Source organism: Salmo salar, chromosome ssa04 (genome assembly GCF_905237065.1).
Source record: "Salmo salar chromosome ssa04, Ssal_v3.1, whole genome shotgun sequence".
Classification (NCBI taxonomy): Eukaryota; Metazoa; Chordata; class Actinopteri; order Salmoniformes; family Salmonidae; genus Salmo; species Salmo salar.
The window spans coordinates 6,091,096-6,105,520 of record NC_059445.1 but is presented as its reverse complement, the minus strand read 5'-3'; the positions used below and the strand labels follow the sequence as shown (position 1 = coordinate 6,105,520).

At 39.9% G+C, this 14,425-nt stretch overlaps 1 protein-coding gene across 3 annotated transcripts in view; it reads left to right on the top strand.

Annotated features, from left to right (window-relative positions):
* The first annotated feature begins 2,783 nt into the window (after positions 1 to 2,783).
* Positions 2,784 to 14,425, top strand: part of LOC123742399 (up-regulator of cell proliferation-like) — a 32,260-nt gene continuing 20,618 nt past the window's right edge. Inside the window, exons 1-7 of one of the 3 annotated variants that reach the window (XM_045716360.1) lie at positions 2,784 to 4,777; positions 7,358 to 7,524; positions 8,022 to 8,396; positions 8,534 to 8,592; positions 9,685 to 9,781; positions 11,713 to 11,765; positions 13,239 to 13,329. In XM_045716360.1, the coding sequence (XP_045572316.1) occupies positions 8,087 to 8,396; positions 8,534 to 8,592; positions 9,685 to 9,781; positions 11,713 to 11,765; positions 13,239 to 13,329 (610 nt within the window). In that variant the 5' untranslated portion in view covers positions 2,784 to 4,777; positions 7,358 to 7,524; positions 8,022 to 8,086. Of the gene's footprint in view, positions 4,778 to 7,357; positions 7,538 to 8,021; positions 8,397 to 8,533; positions 8,593 to 9,684; positions 9,782 to 11,712; positions 11,766 to 13,238; positions 13,330 to 14,425 lie in introns of all 3 variants that reach the window. The other 2 variants (XM_045716361.1, XM_045716359.1) reach the window with 2 other exon arrangements.

Sequence of the window (14,425 nt, the reverse complement as noted above, 5' to 3'; positions counted from 1 at the left end):
ATCTCCTTACAGAGAGACATCAGGGACTGTAATATACTCTGTTTTCAGAACCATGAGTCTCTCCGGATATACTGTCCCCATCCATACAGCCAGCTGAGTTCTCAGTACATCGCACAGACAGGAATAAAGGGAAGAAAAAAGGCGGTTGTGAATGTTTCATGATTAACTACTCATGGTGTGATTGTGATAACTTACAGGAACTCAAGTCCTCTTGTTCTGCCTGCCTAGAATACCACACAATCAAATGACGACTGTATTACCTCCCAAGAGAATTCTCTTCGGTTATAGTTACAGCCGTGTATATTCCCCCTCAAGCCGAAACCACGACGGCCCTACACTGGACTTTGTGCAAACTGAGGCCACATTTATTGTAGCTGGGGATTTTAACAAAGCAAATTTAGGAAAAGGCTACCGAAGTTCTATCAACACATGGCCTGTAGTACTCGCGCATCAAAAACTCTTGACCATTGTTACTCCCCCTTCAGGGATGGCTACAAGGCCCTCCCTTTGGCAAATCAGATCACAATTCCACCCTGCTCCTCCCTTCCTATAGGCAGAAAGTCAAACAGGAAGTACCCGTACTAAGGTCTATTTAATGCTGGTCTGACCAATCAGAATCCATGTTTTGATCACGCCGGACTGGGATATGTTCTGGCTTGCCTCTGAGAATAACATTTACATGTACTCGGACACGGTGACTGAGTTCATCAGGAAGTGTATAGGGGATGTTGTTCCCACTGTGACTATTAAAACCTACCCAAACCAAAAACTGTGGATAGATGGCAGCATTCGTGCAAAACTGAAATCGTGAACCACCTCATTTAAACACTGCATGGTGACTGGGAATATGGTTGAAAGCAAACAGTTTACTTATTCCCACCATAAGGCAATCACACAGGCAGAACGTCAGTACAGAGACAGAGTGGAGTCGCAATTCAATGACTCAGACACAAGACATATGTGGCATGATTTCGCATGGGTCATCAGATCCTCAAAAGGTTCTACAGCTGCACCATCGAGAGCATCCTGACTGGTTGCATCCCTGCCTGGTATGGCAACTGCTCAGCCTCCGACCACAAGGCACTACAAGCTTCCTGCCATCCAGGACCTCTATACCAGGCGGTGTCAGAGGAAGGCCCTAAAAATTGTCAAGGACTTCACACACCCTAGTCATAGACTGTTCCCACTGCTCCCGCACGGCAACGGTATAGGAGCGCCAAGTCTAGGTCCAAGAGGCTTCTAAACAGTTTCTACCCCCAAGCCATAAGATTCCTGAACACCTAATCAAATGGCTACCCAGACTATTTGCATTGCCCCCCCCCCCCTCTTTTTACACCACCGTCTTGCTCCCGGACAAGCTAAACACCTTCGCCCGCTTTGAGGATAACACAGTGCCTCTGACGCGGCCTGATCCCAAGGCATGTGGACTCTCGTTCTCTGTGGCTGACGTGAGTAAGACATTTAAGCGTGTTAAACCTCAAAAGAATGCCGGCCCAGACGACATCCCTAGCTTCATCCTCAGAGCATTCGCAGACCAGGTGGTTGGAGTGTTTACGGACATATTCAATCTCTCCCTATCCCAGTCTGCTGTCCCTACTTGCTTCAAGATGTCCACCATTGTTCCTGTACCCAAGAAAGCAAAGGTAACTGAACAAAATTACTATTGCCCCGTAGCACTCAAATTGTTTGGGCACAGACCTGGATAGTAAGACAGAACTCTGCAGGTTATCTTTGCAGTAGATTGCAACACCGCCCCCTTTGGCAGTTCTATCTTGTTGGAAAATGTTATAGTTAGGAATGGAAATGTCAAGGTTTTTGGTGGTCTTCCTAAGCCAGGATTCAGACATGGCTCGGACATCCGGATTGGTGGAGTGTGCTAGGGCAGTGAATAAAACAAACTTAGGGAGGAGGCTTCTAATGTTAACATGCATGAAACCAAGGCTTTTACGGTTGCAGAAGTCAACAAATGAGAGAGCCTGGGGGATGGGACTGGAGCTAGACACTGCAGGGCCTGGATTAACCTCTACATCACCAGAGGAACAGAGGAGGAGTAGGGTAAGGGTACGGCTAAAGGCTAACAGAACTGGCCGTCTAGCACGTTCAGAACAGAGAGTAAAAGGAGCAGATTTCTGGGCACGTAGAATATATTCAAGGCATAATGTACAGACAAAGGTATAGTAGGATGTGAATACAGTGGGGGTAAACCTGTGCATATAGTGATAATGAAAGAGATATTGTCTCTAGAAATAGCATTTAAACCAGGTGATGTCACTGCGTGTGTGGGAGGTGGAACTAAATTGTTAGCTGAGGCGTTTTGAGCAGTGCTAGAGGCTCTACAGTGAAATTAAACAATAGTTACAAACCAAAACAGCAATGGACAAGGCATGGTGATGTAAGGGAGAGGCATGCGTAGCCGGGTGATCATAAGAGTCCAGTGCGTGGCTTCAGGCAACTAGCTAGCAGGCTAACAGAAAGGCCTTAGAGGGGCGACGTGACGGAGGGAAGTCTGTTGTGGCCTCCTCGTGCAGTTACATCAGAGGACGGATCAGCAGGGCTCTGTGTGGTAAACCAGGCCAATTTGCAAAATATGTATAGTGGCCAAAGAAATATGTCCGAAGGGCCTCTTAAGCCAGCAGTCCAATGTGCTTTAGATAGCTAGCAGGCTGCGGATTAGCAGCTGTGCGTTCAGGGAACGTTAGCTGCTGTAATTCTAGGTGGGGAAAAAAAAGATATATATAATAATACAAATAAAAAAATAGGTTCAGAGCTTGCGATAGGAATCCGGAGATATGGAGAAGAATAAGTCCGACTAGCTCTGGTTTGAGTCGCGCTGTACAGACTGGCGAGAGTTGTCCGGGATAAAGGTAGCTGATGACCGCTAGCAAAGGATAGCTGACTGCTAGCTAGTAGCTTCGGAATGTATTCGATGGGCCTCGTAAGCTAACAGTCCGTTGTGCTCTAGACAGCGAGCATTCAGGGGACGTTAGCTGCGAAGGTCGGAAGGTGAGAAGGTTCAGAGCTTGCGGTAGGAATCCGGAGATATGGAGAGGAATAAGTCCGACTAGCTCTGGTTTGAGTCGCGCTGTACAGACTGGCGAGAGTTGTCCGGGATAAAGGTAGCTGATGACCGCTAACAAAGGATAGCTGACTGCTAGCTAGTAGCTTCGGAATGTATTCGATGGACCTCGTAAGCTAACAGTCTGTTGTGCTCTAGACAGCTAGCACTCAGGGGACATTAGCTGCAAAGGTCAGAAGGTGAGAAGTTTCAGAGCTTGCGGTAGGAATCCGGGGATATGGAGAGAAAAATAGGTCCGGTATGCTCTGGTTGAATCGCGTTGTACAAACTGGCGAGAGCTTTCCGAGCTAAAGGTTAGCTGATGACCGTTAGCTGGCTAGTTAGCTGGCTAGCTTATGTTGGAGATTCCAGTAATGGAGGTAGAGAAAAATACTTTAGAGAAAAAGCAGGTTCACACCACATTGGGTGAGGCGGGTTGCAGGGGAGTATTTTGAAGTAAGGGGTTAGAAAAATATAAAAAGATATGCGAAGAAAAAGATATAGATATATATATATATATATACACGGGCCACGACAAGACGAGGACAAAAGACGTATGACTGCTACGCCATCTTGGATTATATTCAATGACTAATTGTCACTGAATCATCGTGACATATGGCATATATTATATTTGATATATATTATTAGACGTTATTCAGTATGAGACAGTAGAAGCTCTCATAAGATGTGATCTTTGTCTTTCTCTCTTTGCATCTGATCTCTCTCTGCAGTCAGGTTGGTGTAACTGGGCTTAATCTGTATATTGCTTTGGCGGACCTTGTTTTTTTTTGTGACATTTGTCAATAAAACTCATGAATGCTGATTATGTGTTATTATATTCAAGCAAATCTACCCCCGCCCATGCAACGGCATCCTAAAGTAATTTTCCACTGACCCTCTTTCTCCCTCAAGTCACCCATCACTAATTTCTGAAATAACACAACACAAAAGTGATGTAAACACATGTACTACCTAAACATGTATTGAATCATACACATCCAATCTCTGTCACTTTATTTTGTTTAATTCATATTTTTTCTGTTTTAGTTTCAGTTTGAGTCATCTGAAATCCCCTGACTGACTTGAAGGGGGAGGGGTCGGAGCAAGTCAGTTTCTAGTCAGTGAGGTGATTTCTTGTAAATCATGCTCTCTGCTGCAGTTAAATAATGATACTTTACTGATTAAATGGGTTGTTTAGACAAAGTAATCTTAGTCATATCACTGACTCATTGTCACTGACTCACCGTGACATATGGCATATATTATATTTTATATAGATTATTAGACATTATACAGTATGTGCCAGTAGAAGCTCTTATAAGATATGATCTTTGTATTTCTCACTTTGCATCTGATCTCTCTCTGCAGTCTTGTTGGCGTAACTGGTCTTTAGCTGTATAAATCAATTCATTTTTATCAAGTTGTTGTCAATAACACTCATGAATGCAACTGTTTATGTCAAATAGTTTTGTGTTCTAATTGTAGCCCTTGTTGCCCTGAAAAGCAAATAGTAAAATACTTCATTGTGAGGCTAAATATAAGGGCTGGACATGCAGATAAGTGAAAGTCAGATACTGATCTCGGGACTGATAGGGTTAATCATGTTCTGATGCTGTTGCTCTTGGTGTGAGATTACGCCCCACATCTCTATAAAACATCAGCTGAATCTCTACTTGTAGACATATGACTGCAGGTCCCCAACTCAGCAGGCAGGCAAAGGTAAAGACATCTGAAAGTGAAATGTGAAACTTTGTGAGTTTCTTAAGACTGTACACGGTATGCACTTTATTTTATACAATGCCTTCTGTAATAAGTTGTATGAGTGATGATGTTTTTATATTCATTGTAACATGAGTAACTAATGCAAACGTTTAATTTCTACATTATTAAAATAATATAGGCAACACATGCAATAGGATATAGGCATTTTGTCCATTACTCAAAGGAAAAATATCAGGGACTAACATGGACTTCAAATATAATACAGATGATGCACTTCTAATGCTTATCTTAGTGTTAGATCACAATGTGTCCAGGTTGATGACATGACTTCTAACAAGCTCAAATTGGTGTTATGGCGTCTATCAGTAGTTGAAACAATAACAAGGCGTCAATCCCCTTCCCTGTTTCGGTAAAAAGCAAGGTGATGGGGCAGGAGAATTGGAACCACTCTCAAATTCATAGACAGAGCTATGGATGCAAGGACAGACCATCCATGATATCAAAAGTTTTAACAATGTTTTGAGGCTATATCATTTGTTTACATTTACTTTGTTTATATTTTGGGTTTTGAAGGGGTATGATAGTTGAACTAAGCTCATGAGGCATTTATAAGTTATATTCTTCAAGAATCAATGGGTACATATCATTCATTTATAAGTCCAAAAATGGATGTAGCAACTGCTGATTGCACCTTTAAATGCAAAGAAAGCTAAACAAATTGTGTTCTCAAGAACAAGAAAGCAACCTCCTATGCTGCCTCATATGTTAACTTTGTAACACAAGTCCATTTCTTGTTCTTGAGAATACCATTCGTTGTTCTTCCCTGCTCACACTAGATACACATGTAACGGGTGTCGTAAGGATTGGACCAAGGTGCAGCGGGAACGTGTATACTCATCTTCTTTATTAAATCAAAAGAAGGAAAAACAAACAAATCACGTATACAAAACAACGAACGACACTCAAACAGTCCTGTCAGGTGCACAGACACAAAACAGGAAACAACTACCCACAAACCCCCATAGCACAAACACCCCTATACTTCCCTGTGGCTCAGTTGGTAGAGCATGGTGTGTGCAACGCCAGGGTTGTGGGTTCGATTCCCACGGGGGGCCAGTACAAAAAAATGCATGAAATGTATGCATTCGCTACTGTAAGTCGCTCTGGATAAGAGCGTCTGCTAAATGACTGAATTGTAAATTGTACATAGGACCTTCAATCAGAGGCAATGAGGAACAGCTGCCTCCAATTGAAGGTCAATCAACAAACTCTAAACATAGAAATAGAAAGACTAGACTGAACATAGAAATACACTAACATGGAACATAGACCAAAAACCCCGGAACACTCTAAACAAACACCCCCTGACACGTCCTGACCAAACTACAATAACAAAAATACCCCTTACTGATCAGGACGTGACAACACATTACCATGCTGCTTTAAGATGTGTAACCAACACCAGATATATCACCACTCTACCTAATATCAGTTAGCAGCGAGGCCATCCTAAACTGTAAGGCGATACACACACTGGTACATGTTTGTCTATAAGACCATTTTAGGGCAGCTGCCAATATACTGTATTTAAGCACTTTACTCACCCTACAGAGTCATGGGGAGATTCTCAATTGCATACTCCTCGTGTCCTCTCTCGTCTCTCCTTGCCTCCTTCTCAAACCCCAATGGAAAAGCCAGAGGTCCCGCCACTCTGACCTTCTCCACCAATGGGTTTTGAAAAGGAGGTGAGGAGAGAAGATGCAAGAAGTATGCAATTTGAGATTCTCCCATGTTCGTTACCGTCTGAGATCACAGAATTGTATTTTATATAATGTTTCCAACTCAATAACTGAGTTTGTTAAGAGTGACTTTAGCTTTGATGCCCCATCATCTTGAAAGACTTTGGAAAAGTACTTATAACTCGATCATTTTATTCTGATTGATGGATTTAAATTCCAGATTGGAGGGTTGTTGACCACAGATTGCACATGTTTTTAAACCTGCTCTTTTAAACTCTCTTATACACTTGACACTGTTTTAACTTCCATTCATTATTGTTTTATGTTGTGTTGTGTCTCATGTGTATCTGTATGTATGCTAGATTCTTGGACAGGGCTCACTTGAAAAAGATATGTAAATCTGAATGTAACTTTTCTGGTTAAATAAATGTCAAATAAAATAAAAGAATGAATTCCATATTAGCAGACATGCATAAAGACGACAGCCTCCATGCATTTACCACAAATGCCTAGTTAGCTAAATTTTCCATATCTACCTTGCTCTCCATTACTCTGTTTTGTATCTGCATTAGCAAAGTATGGATGATCTCTATTCTATCTCCTAGAGTATGGATGATCTCTATTCTAGCTCCTAGAGTATGGATGATCTCTATTCTATCTCCTAGATTATGGATGATCTCTATTCTAGCTCCTAGACTATGGATGATCTCTATTCTATCTCCTAGAGTATGGATGATCTTTATTCTATCTCCTAGAGTATGGATGATCTCTATTCTATCTCCTAGAGTATGGATGATCTCTATTCTATCTCCTAGAGTATGGATGATCTCTATTCTAGCTCCCAGAAGGCTGTGATTTTGGGCTCCTGAGTGGCACAGCGGTCTAAGGCTCTGCATCTCAGTGCAAGAGGCGTCACGCCGTTCCTGGTTCAAATCCAGGCTGCATCACATCCGGCCGTGATTGGGCGGCGCACAATTGGCCCAGCGTCGTCCAGGTTTGGCCGGGGTAGGCCGTCATTGTAAATAAGAATTTGTTCTTAACTGACTTGCCTAGTTAAAACAAAAAAAAATGTTTTATTTAAACCCAGAATATAGATTGTGCTGATTTATTGTCAAATTGAACCATGTTGTGCGCCGTTGTTAAAATAACTGTGCTTATAGTGTTAAAACAATGACATCATATCTGTATTCTGACATCTTCATGCATGTTAGCCATTTTGAAGCCTGCACAATAAACACTTTATTGCCCTTTAACTGTGTATTGGATATGTCAAAGAATCTTTGGAAGACAATATGTTTTGCAATGTACCAAAAATGTTGCTAAACATTCAGGGGCAATGCTATGTAGGTGATTAGAGAATAAATAAAAACAATACCACTGACAGCCAGTGTCAGGAGACCAACATTTGACTAATTTGAGATCTGTTCTTAGTGTTGGTTGATCATCCACTCATTGTATTTTTTTGTGAGAGAGTAAACCACTTACAATGTTTTCCATGCCAGACTTTAGAAGACTGCTGCAGCCCGTCCATCTTTTGGTGGATTCCCCTCCTGGTGGACTTAAAGTGATGGAGAAGCCTGATGATGAGGGGTCACCAGGTGCAACAGGTGGTGAAGGGGATGGAAGAGACACCACACCAGTTCACAGCACTGGTACTCCTGATGGCATTGCAGCACTAGGAGCTATGCTACAGGGCTTCATGTTGGTTCAACAGCAGCAACACCAGTCAATGCAAACAATGCAGCAACAGATGCAGCTGCCGATCAGCCAGCTACAGGAGGAGGTGCAGAACGGAAAGACAAAGCAACTGTGTGTTGTGACCCCTCTGCCAGCAGCAAACCCAGACACTTTGACAAGACCAGCTCCTCAGTCCCTAGGCAAGTTGTTCATCATGCAGCTCTTTGAGGATGAAGACACAATTCACAACAATTAAACACTTCATAAGCAGTCTGCAAACTAACCACTTCCTGCATGTATGCTGATGTACAATACTATATCTCACTCTCCATTCTAGACCCAGCAGAGGAGGTATTAGCTGAACACCTTGACAAGAAGGAGGAGGAAGCAGAGAGGGTAAGACACAAGTACTTAAGATAAGAAGAACAGGTCCTGAGAAAGTACCACATGATGATGTCATGTTTGTGAAATTCATAGTTACAGAAAGAACATAGGGTAATACTTTGTATTAACCATCAGTAATAAACCATGTATAAACAGAAAGAACATAGGGTAATACTTTGTATTAACAGTCAGTAATAAACCATGTATAAACAGAAAGAACATAGGGTAATACTTTGTATTAACAGTCAGTAATAAACCATGTATAAACAGAAAGAACATAGGGTAATACTTTGTATTAACAGTCAGTAATAAACCATGTATAAACAGAAAGAACATAGGGTAATACTTTGTATTAACAGTCAGTAATAAACCATGTATAAACAGAAAGAACATAGGGTAATACTTTGTATTAACAGTCAGTAATAAACCACGTATAGGGCATTTAGAAACAGTTTGCTCACCATGCATTAATCATTACCCCAACATTTGTAGATTATTTATATGAAATGTTCGATATATTTCCTTTAGAAAACATGAGCTGGCGCACACCCAGATAAAAATATTTTATGTAGAGGTGCTGACTAACGGCCAATAAACTGTAAGCTATAAAAATAAAGAAAGTCCCTGGAAGTTTATATATAGAGTGTGCTACTCTCTTTTTTATATAGCTTATATGATATATTTCCTTTAACATCTTGTGCGTATTATTTTACCATTGATATGTTCCAAGCCATTTTGACACCTTAAGGGGGCATCAGGTACAGCTGGAATGTCTACCAATGGCATGCCCATCCTTTAGTGAGAAATTGCACTGGTGTTAAAAACATTTATAAAGAATAAACAGCAATCACTTTAGATGAGGGGCTCCAAAAACACTTTACTAGTGATTAATAAATGGTTAATCAACGTGGGAGTAATGACGACTATATGGTGAATTCACTATTTAACAATTCCTTATAAATGGTTTATTACAGTGTTTACATATGTAGACACTGGTATGGTGCTGGATTTAATGAACATTTATTTAAAAAGTGGTGGAATTTCCCTTTTTATTTTCATTTTCAGCCTAACCAATGTAATGAATTGATTTAACTGTTTTGTTAGAAATCGGAAGAGGTCCAACAGCCTTTGTCCAAAGCCAATGATGAGACAAAACCAGAGACAGATGGCTCCTCAGGAGGAAACAGAGAAACAACCAGAGGTATTGTCTCCTGTTTTAAAGTTCTTTAAAAAAGCTCCTTTCATTGCCCTTACACTTCATGTCTGCTTAATTACTCAAATGTAAATGTTGTCAATGTAATAACTCATCAAACTATTGAAGTTGGCACAGTAATGGAACGTTATGTAGTAGTAGTAGTAGTAGTAGTAGTAGCAGTAAAAGTAGTAGTAGTAGTAGTGGTAGAAGTAGTGGTAGTATCTCATTATACTAGTAGTAGTGGTATCAGTAGTAGTGGTATCTAATTATATAGTAGTAGTAGTAGTAGTAGTATCTAATTATATAGTAGTACTTGTATCTAATTATATATTAGTAGTAGTAGTAGCAGCAGTAGTAGTAGCAGCAGCAGCAGTAGCATTAGAAGTAGTAGTAGCAGTAGTAGAAGTTGCAGTAGCAATAGTAGCAGCAGTCTCAGTAGTAGCAGTAGTATCAACAGTAGTTGTAGCAGCAGTAGTAGTAGCAGTAGTAGTGGCAGTAGTAGTAGTAGCAGTAGCAGTAGTAGCAGCAGTAGCATTAGAATAGAAGTTGCAGTAGTAGTAGTAGTAGCAGCAGTAGCAGTAGTAGAAGTAACAGTAGCAGTAGTAGAAGTAACAGTAGCAGTAGTATTAGTTGTAGTACTATTGGTATTAGTAGTAGTATCTAATTATGTAGTAGTAGTTGTAGTAGTAGTATTTCATTATATAGTAGTAGTAGTAATAGTATCTAATTATATAGCAGTAGCAGTAGTAGTACTAGTAGTATATAATTAAATAGTAGTAGTAGTACTAGTAGTAATAGTATCTAATTATATAGTAGTAGTAGCAGTAGTAGATCATTATATAGTGGTAGTAGTAGTAATAGTATCGTATTATTATTATTATGTAGTAGTAATGTAGTAGTATCTAATTATATAGTAGTAGTGTCTAATTATATAGTAGTAGTAGTATATAATTATATAGTAGTAGTAGTAGTAGTAACTAATTAAATAGTAGTAGTAGTAGTAGTAGTAGTATTAGTTTATAATGATATAGTAGTAGTAGGAGGAGTATAGTAGTATCTAATTATATAGTGGTAGTAGTAGTAGTATTATAATTATGTAGTACTAGTAGTAATAGTAGTATTATAATTATGTAGTACTAGTAGTAGTAGTATTATATAATGATGTAGTAGTAGTATTAGTAGTCGCAGTAGTAACATTATCAAGTTATATAGTAGTAGTAGTAGTAGTAGTACTAGTAGTTATATATATATATATATATATATATACACTAGTACTACTACTATATATATATATATATAGTAGTAGTAGTATTAATAGTGGTATCTAATTAAGTAGTAGTAGTATTTTTGCAAGTCGCACAGTGGTCTAAGGCGCCACTACAGACCCAGGTTCGATCCCAGACTGTGTCACAGCCGGCCGTGACCGGGAGATCACTGGGGCGATGCACAATTGGCCCAGCATCATCCGGGCCAGGGGAGGGTTTGGCCGGCTGGGATTTCCTTGTCATCGTGGTCTAGCGACTTCTTGTGGTGGGCCAGTAAGCTTACTCGGTCGTCAGTTGGACGGTGTTTCCTCCTACACATTGGTGTCGGCTTCTGGGTTAAGTGAGCAGTGCGTCAAGAAGCAGTGAGGACGCATGGCTCTTGACCTTCGCCTCTTTCGAGTCTGTAGGGGAGTTGAAGCGATGACACAAGATCGCAACTGTCAATTGGATATCATGAAAATGGAGGGAAAAAGTAGTATTTTTCATGAGAATGTGTTTGACTGGATCTGTGGGTGATATAATGGTGCAGGATTATATAGTTGACACATTATTAACTTACTTAGTGGTAAGCTAGTCATATTTTTTTTTTACTGGATCCGATCTCACTACATCTACCTTTCCCGTCTGAGATCCTGCCCTTATTAAAGTACTATATCTCAACCTCCATTCCAGGCCCAGCCGAGGTGTCAGGTCAACACGTTGTCAAGAAGGAGGAGGCAGAGAGGGTAATAGACACATTTACATGATTTCTATCCTCAGTGGTAATGCTGATCATGTTCCTATAATATGATATGTTTCTATGATATGTTTCTATAATATGATATGCTCAATGTTATATAAGGTTAAGTTCCAGCATGGTTTGTACAGATGTAGGATCTTCATTTGTCCTATATTGTCACAGCAAAATAATCTTGCAGCAACAGGATTTAACATTTAGTCCATATTATTGCTTGATCGGTGGTTAGGCTGTTAGCTGGCCAAAAGTAGGCTACATGAAAAGTGCAATACTATTAAAACATTTTGTGTGGGTTTTCAGTGAATTAATGTCAATAAGGAAGCTCCACTGCATTTCCTGCAGTGCAGGAAAATTCTCAGCACAAAATAGTGATCAAATTAAGATCCTTCATCTGTATATACATTTTCAACATACGTTATGTGAAGTGAATAACAATAACATATTGTAACTGTGTGGATCAAGTGAAATCACTCGTTTGTGGATGTATTATTGACCCAAAGGCCAATCCAGAGATTTCAGCTGCATCCCCTTCCAATCCAGAGAAGGGCTGGGAAGAGAAGATTAACCAGGGAGATCAGGGAGAACTAAAGCTGGGTGTTGACTGGGGTTGTAATGAGTAGGCTACTCTGAAAAAATGTACTTCCATAAAATCACAGATAGAATCCACTGTTATTCTCTTGCATTTTGTGATCTAGCGCCAATGAAGTCTATTTGGTGCAGTGCTTGACTTGGGAAGGAGCTCATCGGAACTGACTACCGGCACCTCATATGTTCTACTGCTTAAATTCCTGCACCTAAATATAAACAGTACTGGCCCTCTAAATGAGTACCGGCACCTATTTCAGTCCAAGTCAAGCACTGATTGGGAGAGAACTCGAATTTTATGGATGTACACTTGGAAAAAGTTTAATTGTTTATTGTGGACTGTTTGGTGATGTTTGGCTGCTGTTTTAACACAGATATACTTTTATAATTGTGTTCCGTGTTAAGAAGGGAAAATAAGGGAACATGTTATATTTAACAGGTAAAGTCACTTTCCTTTTTCCAAACATATCACCTTTCCTACATGATGGTCACAACAGGGCAATGACAGCCCTAGTATAAATTAAGCCCAAACCAGGTATGCCAGACTAGGCATTAATGTGCCCTAATTCTAAATGGAAGCTATTGTGCTTTATCCTCAACAGACCAGAATTGAAGATTCAATGTCATAATGTCTTAAACATGTTAAGACACAGCTTCCCTGTGGCTCAGTTGGTAGAGCGTGGTGTTTGCAACACCAGTATGGTGTGTGCAACGCCAGGGTTGTGGGTTTGATTCCCACGGGGGGCCAGTACAAAAAAATTAAAATGCATGAAATGTATGAAATGTATGCATTCACTACTGTAAGTCGCTCTGGATAAGAGTGTCTGCTAAATGACTAAAATGTAAAATGTTAACCTATGATTTCAACTTTTTATAGAAATGTGAAGCGGAAGAACCAGTGCCAAAAGCCATAGATGAGCCGAAACCAGAAGAAGGTTCCTCAAGAGAAAACATCAAAATAACCCAAGGTACCACAGCACACTACACATTCAATGATATATGATTTGGTAACACTGTCATTCAAAATTAATTAATAAGCATTTATAAACTATTTACAGGTTATAAGTATGTTTTATGTGTGCACTGTTCCAGCATGTATACAAATTATAAGCATCAGCTGGTTAGCTAGCTCTGTCTCATTGACCACCAAACATTGCTTACGCTAGCTAGCTAGTCACTTTATATAACTTTTTTTCTCAAAATATATGTTAGCTAGCCTCTCTGGGCTAGGTGGGACGTTTGCGTCCCACCCTAGTCAACAGCCAGTGGAATCCCGTGGCGCGATATTCAAATACCTTAGAAATGCTATTACTTCAATTTCTCAAACATATGACTATTTTACACCATTTTAAAGACAAGACTCTCGTTAACCTCTTACATCTAGATTTTCCGCTAGCGGAACACCTGCTCCAATATCCAATGATGGGCGTGGCGCGAAATACAAATTCCTCTAAAATCCGAAAACTTCCATTTTTCAAACATATGACTATTTTACAGCATTTTAAAGACAAGACTCTCGTTAATCTAACCACACTGTCCGATTTCAAAAAGGCTTTACAGCGAAAGCAAAACATTAGATTATGTCAGCAGAGTACCCAGCCAGAAATAATCAGACTACCCATTTTTCAAGCTAGCATATAATGTCACAAAAAACAAAACCACAGCTAAATGCAGCACTAACCTTTGATGATCTTCATCAGATGACAACCCTAGGACATTATGTTATACAATGCATGCATGTTTTGTTCAATCAAGTTCATATTTATATCAAAAACCAGCTTTTTTACATTAGCATGTGACGTTCAGAACTAGCATACCCCCCGCAAACATCCGGTGAATTTACTAAATTACTCACGATAAACGTTCACAAAAAACATAACAATTATTTTAAGAATTATAAATACAGAACTCCTCTATGCACTCGATATGTCCGATTTTAAAATAGCTTTTCGGTCAAAGCACATTTTACAATATTCTCAGTAGATAGCCCGGCATCACAGGGCTCGCTATTTAGACACCCACCAAGTTTAGCACTCACCAAAATCAGATTTACTATTAGAAAAG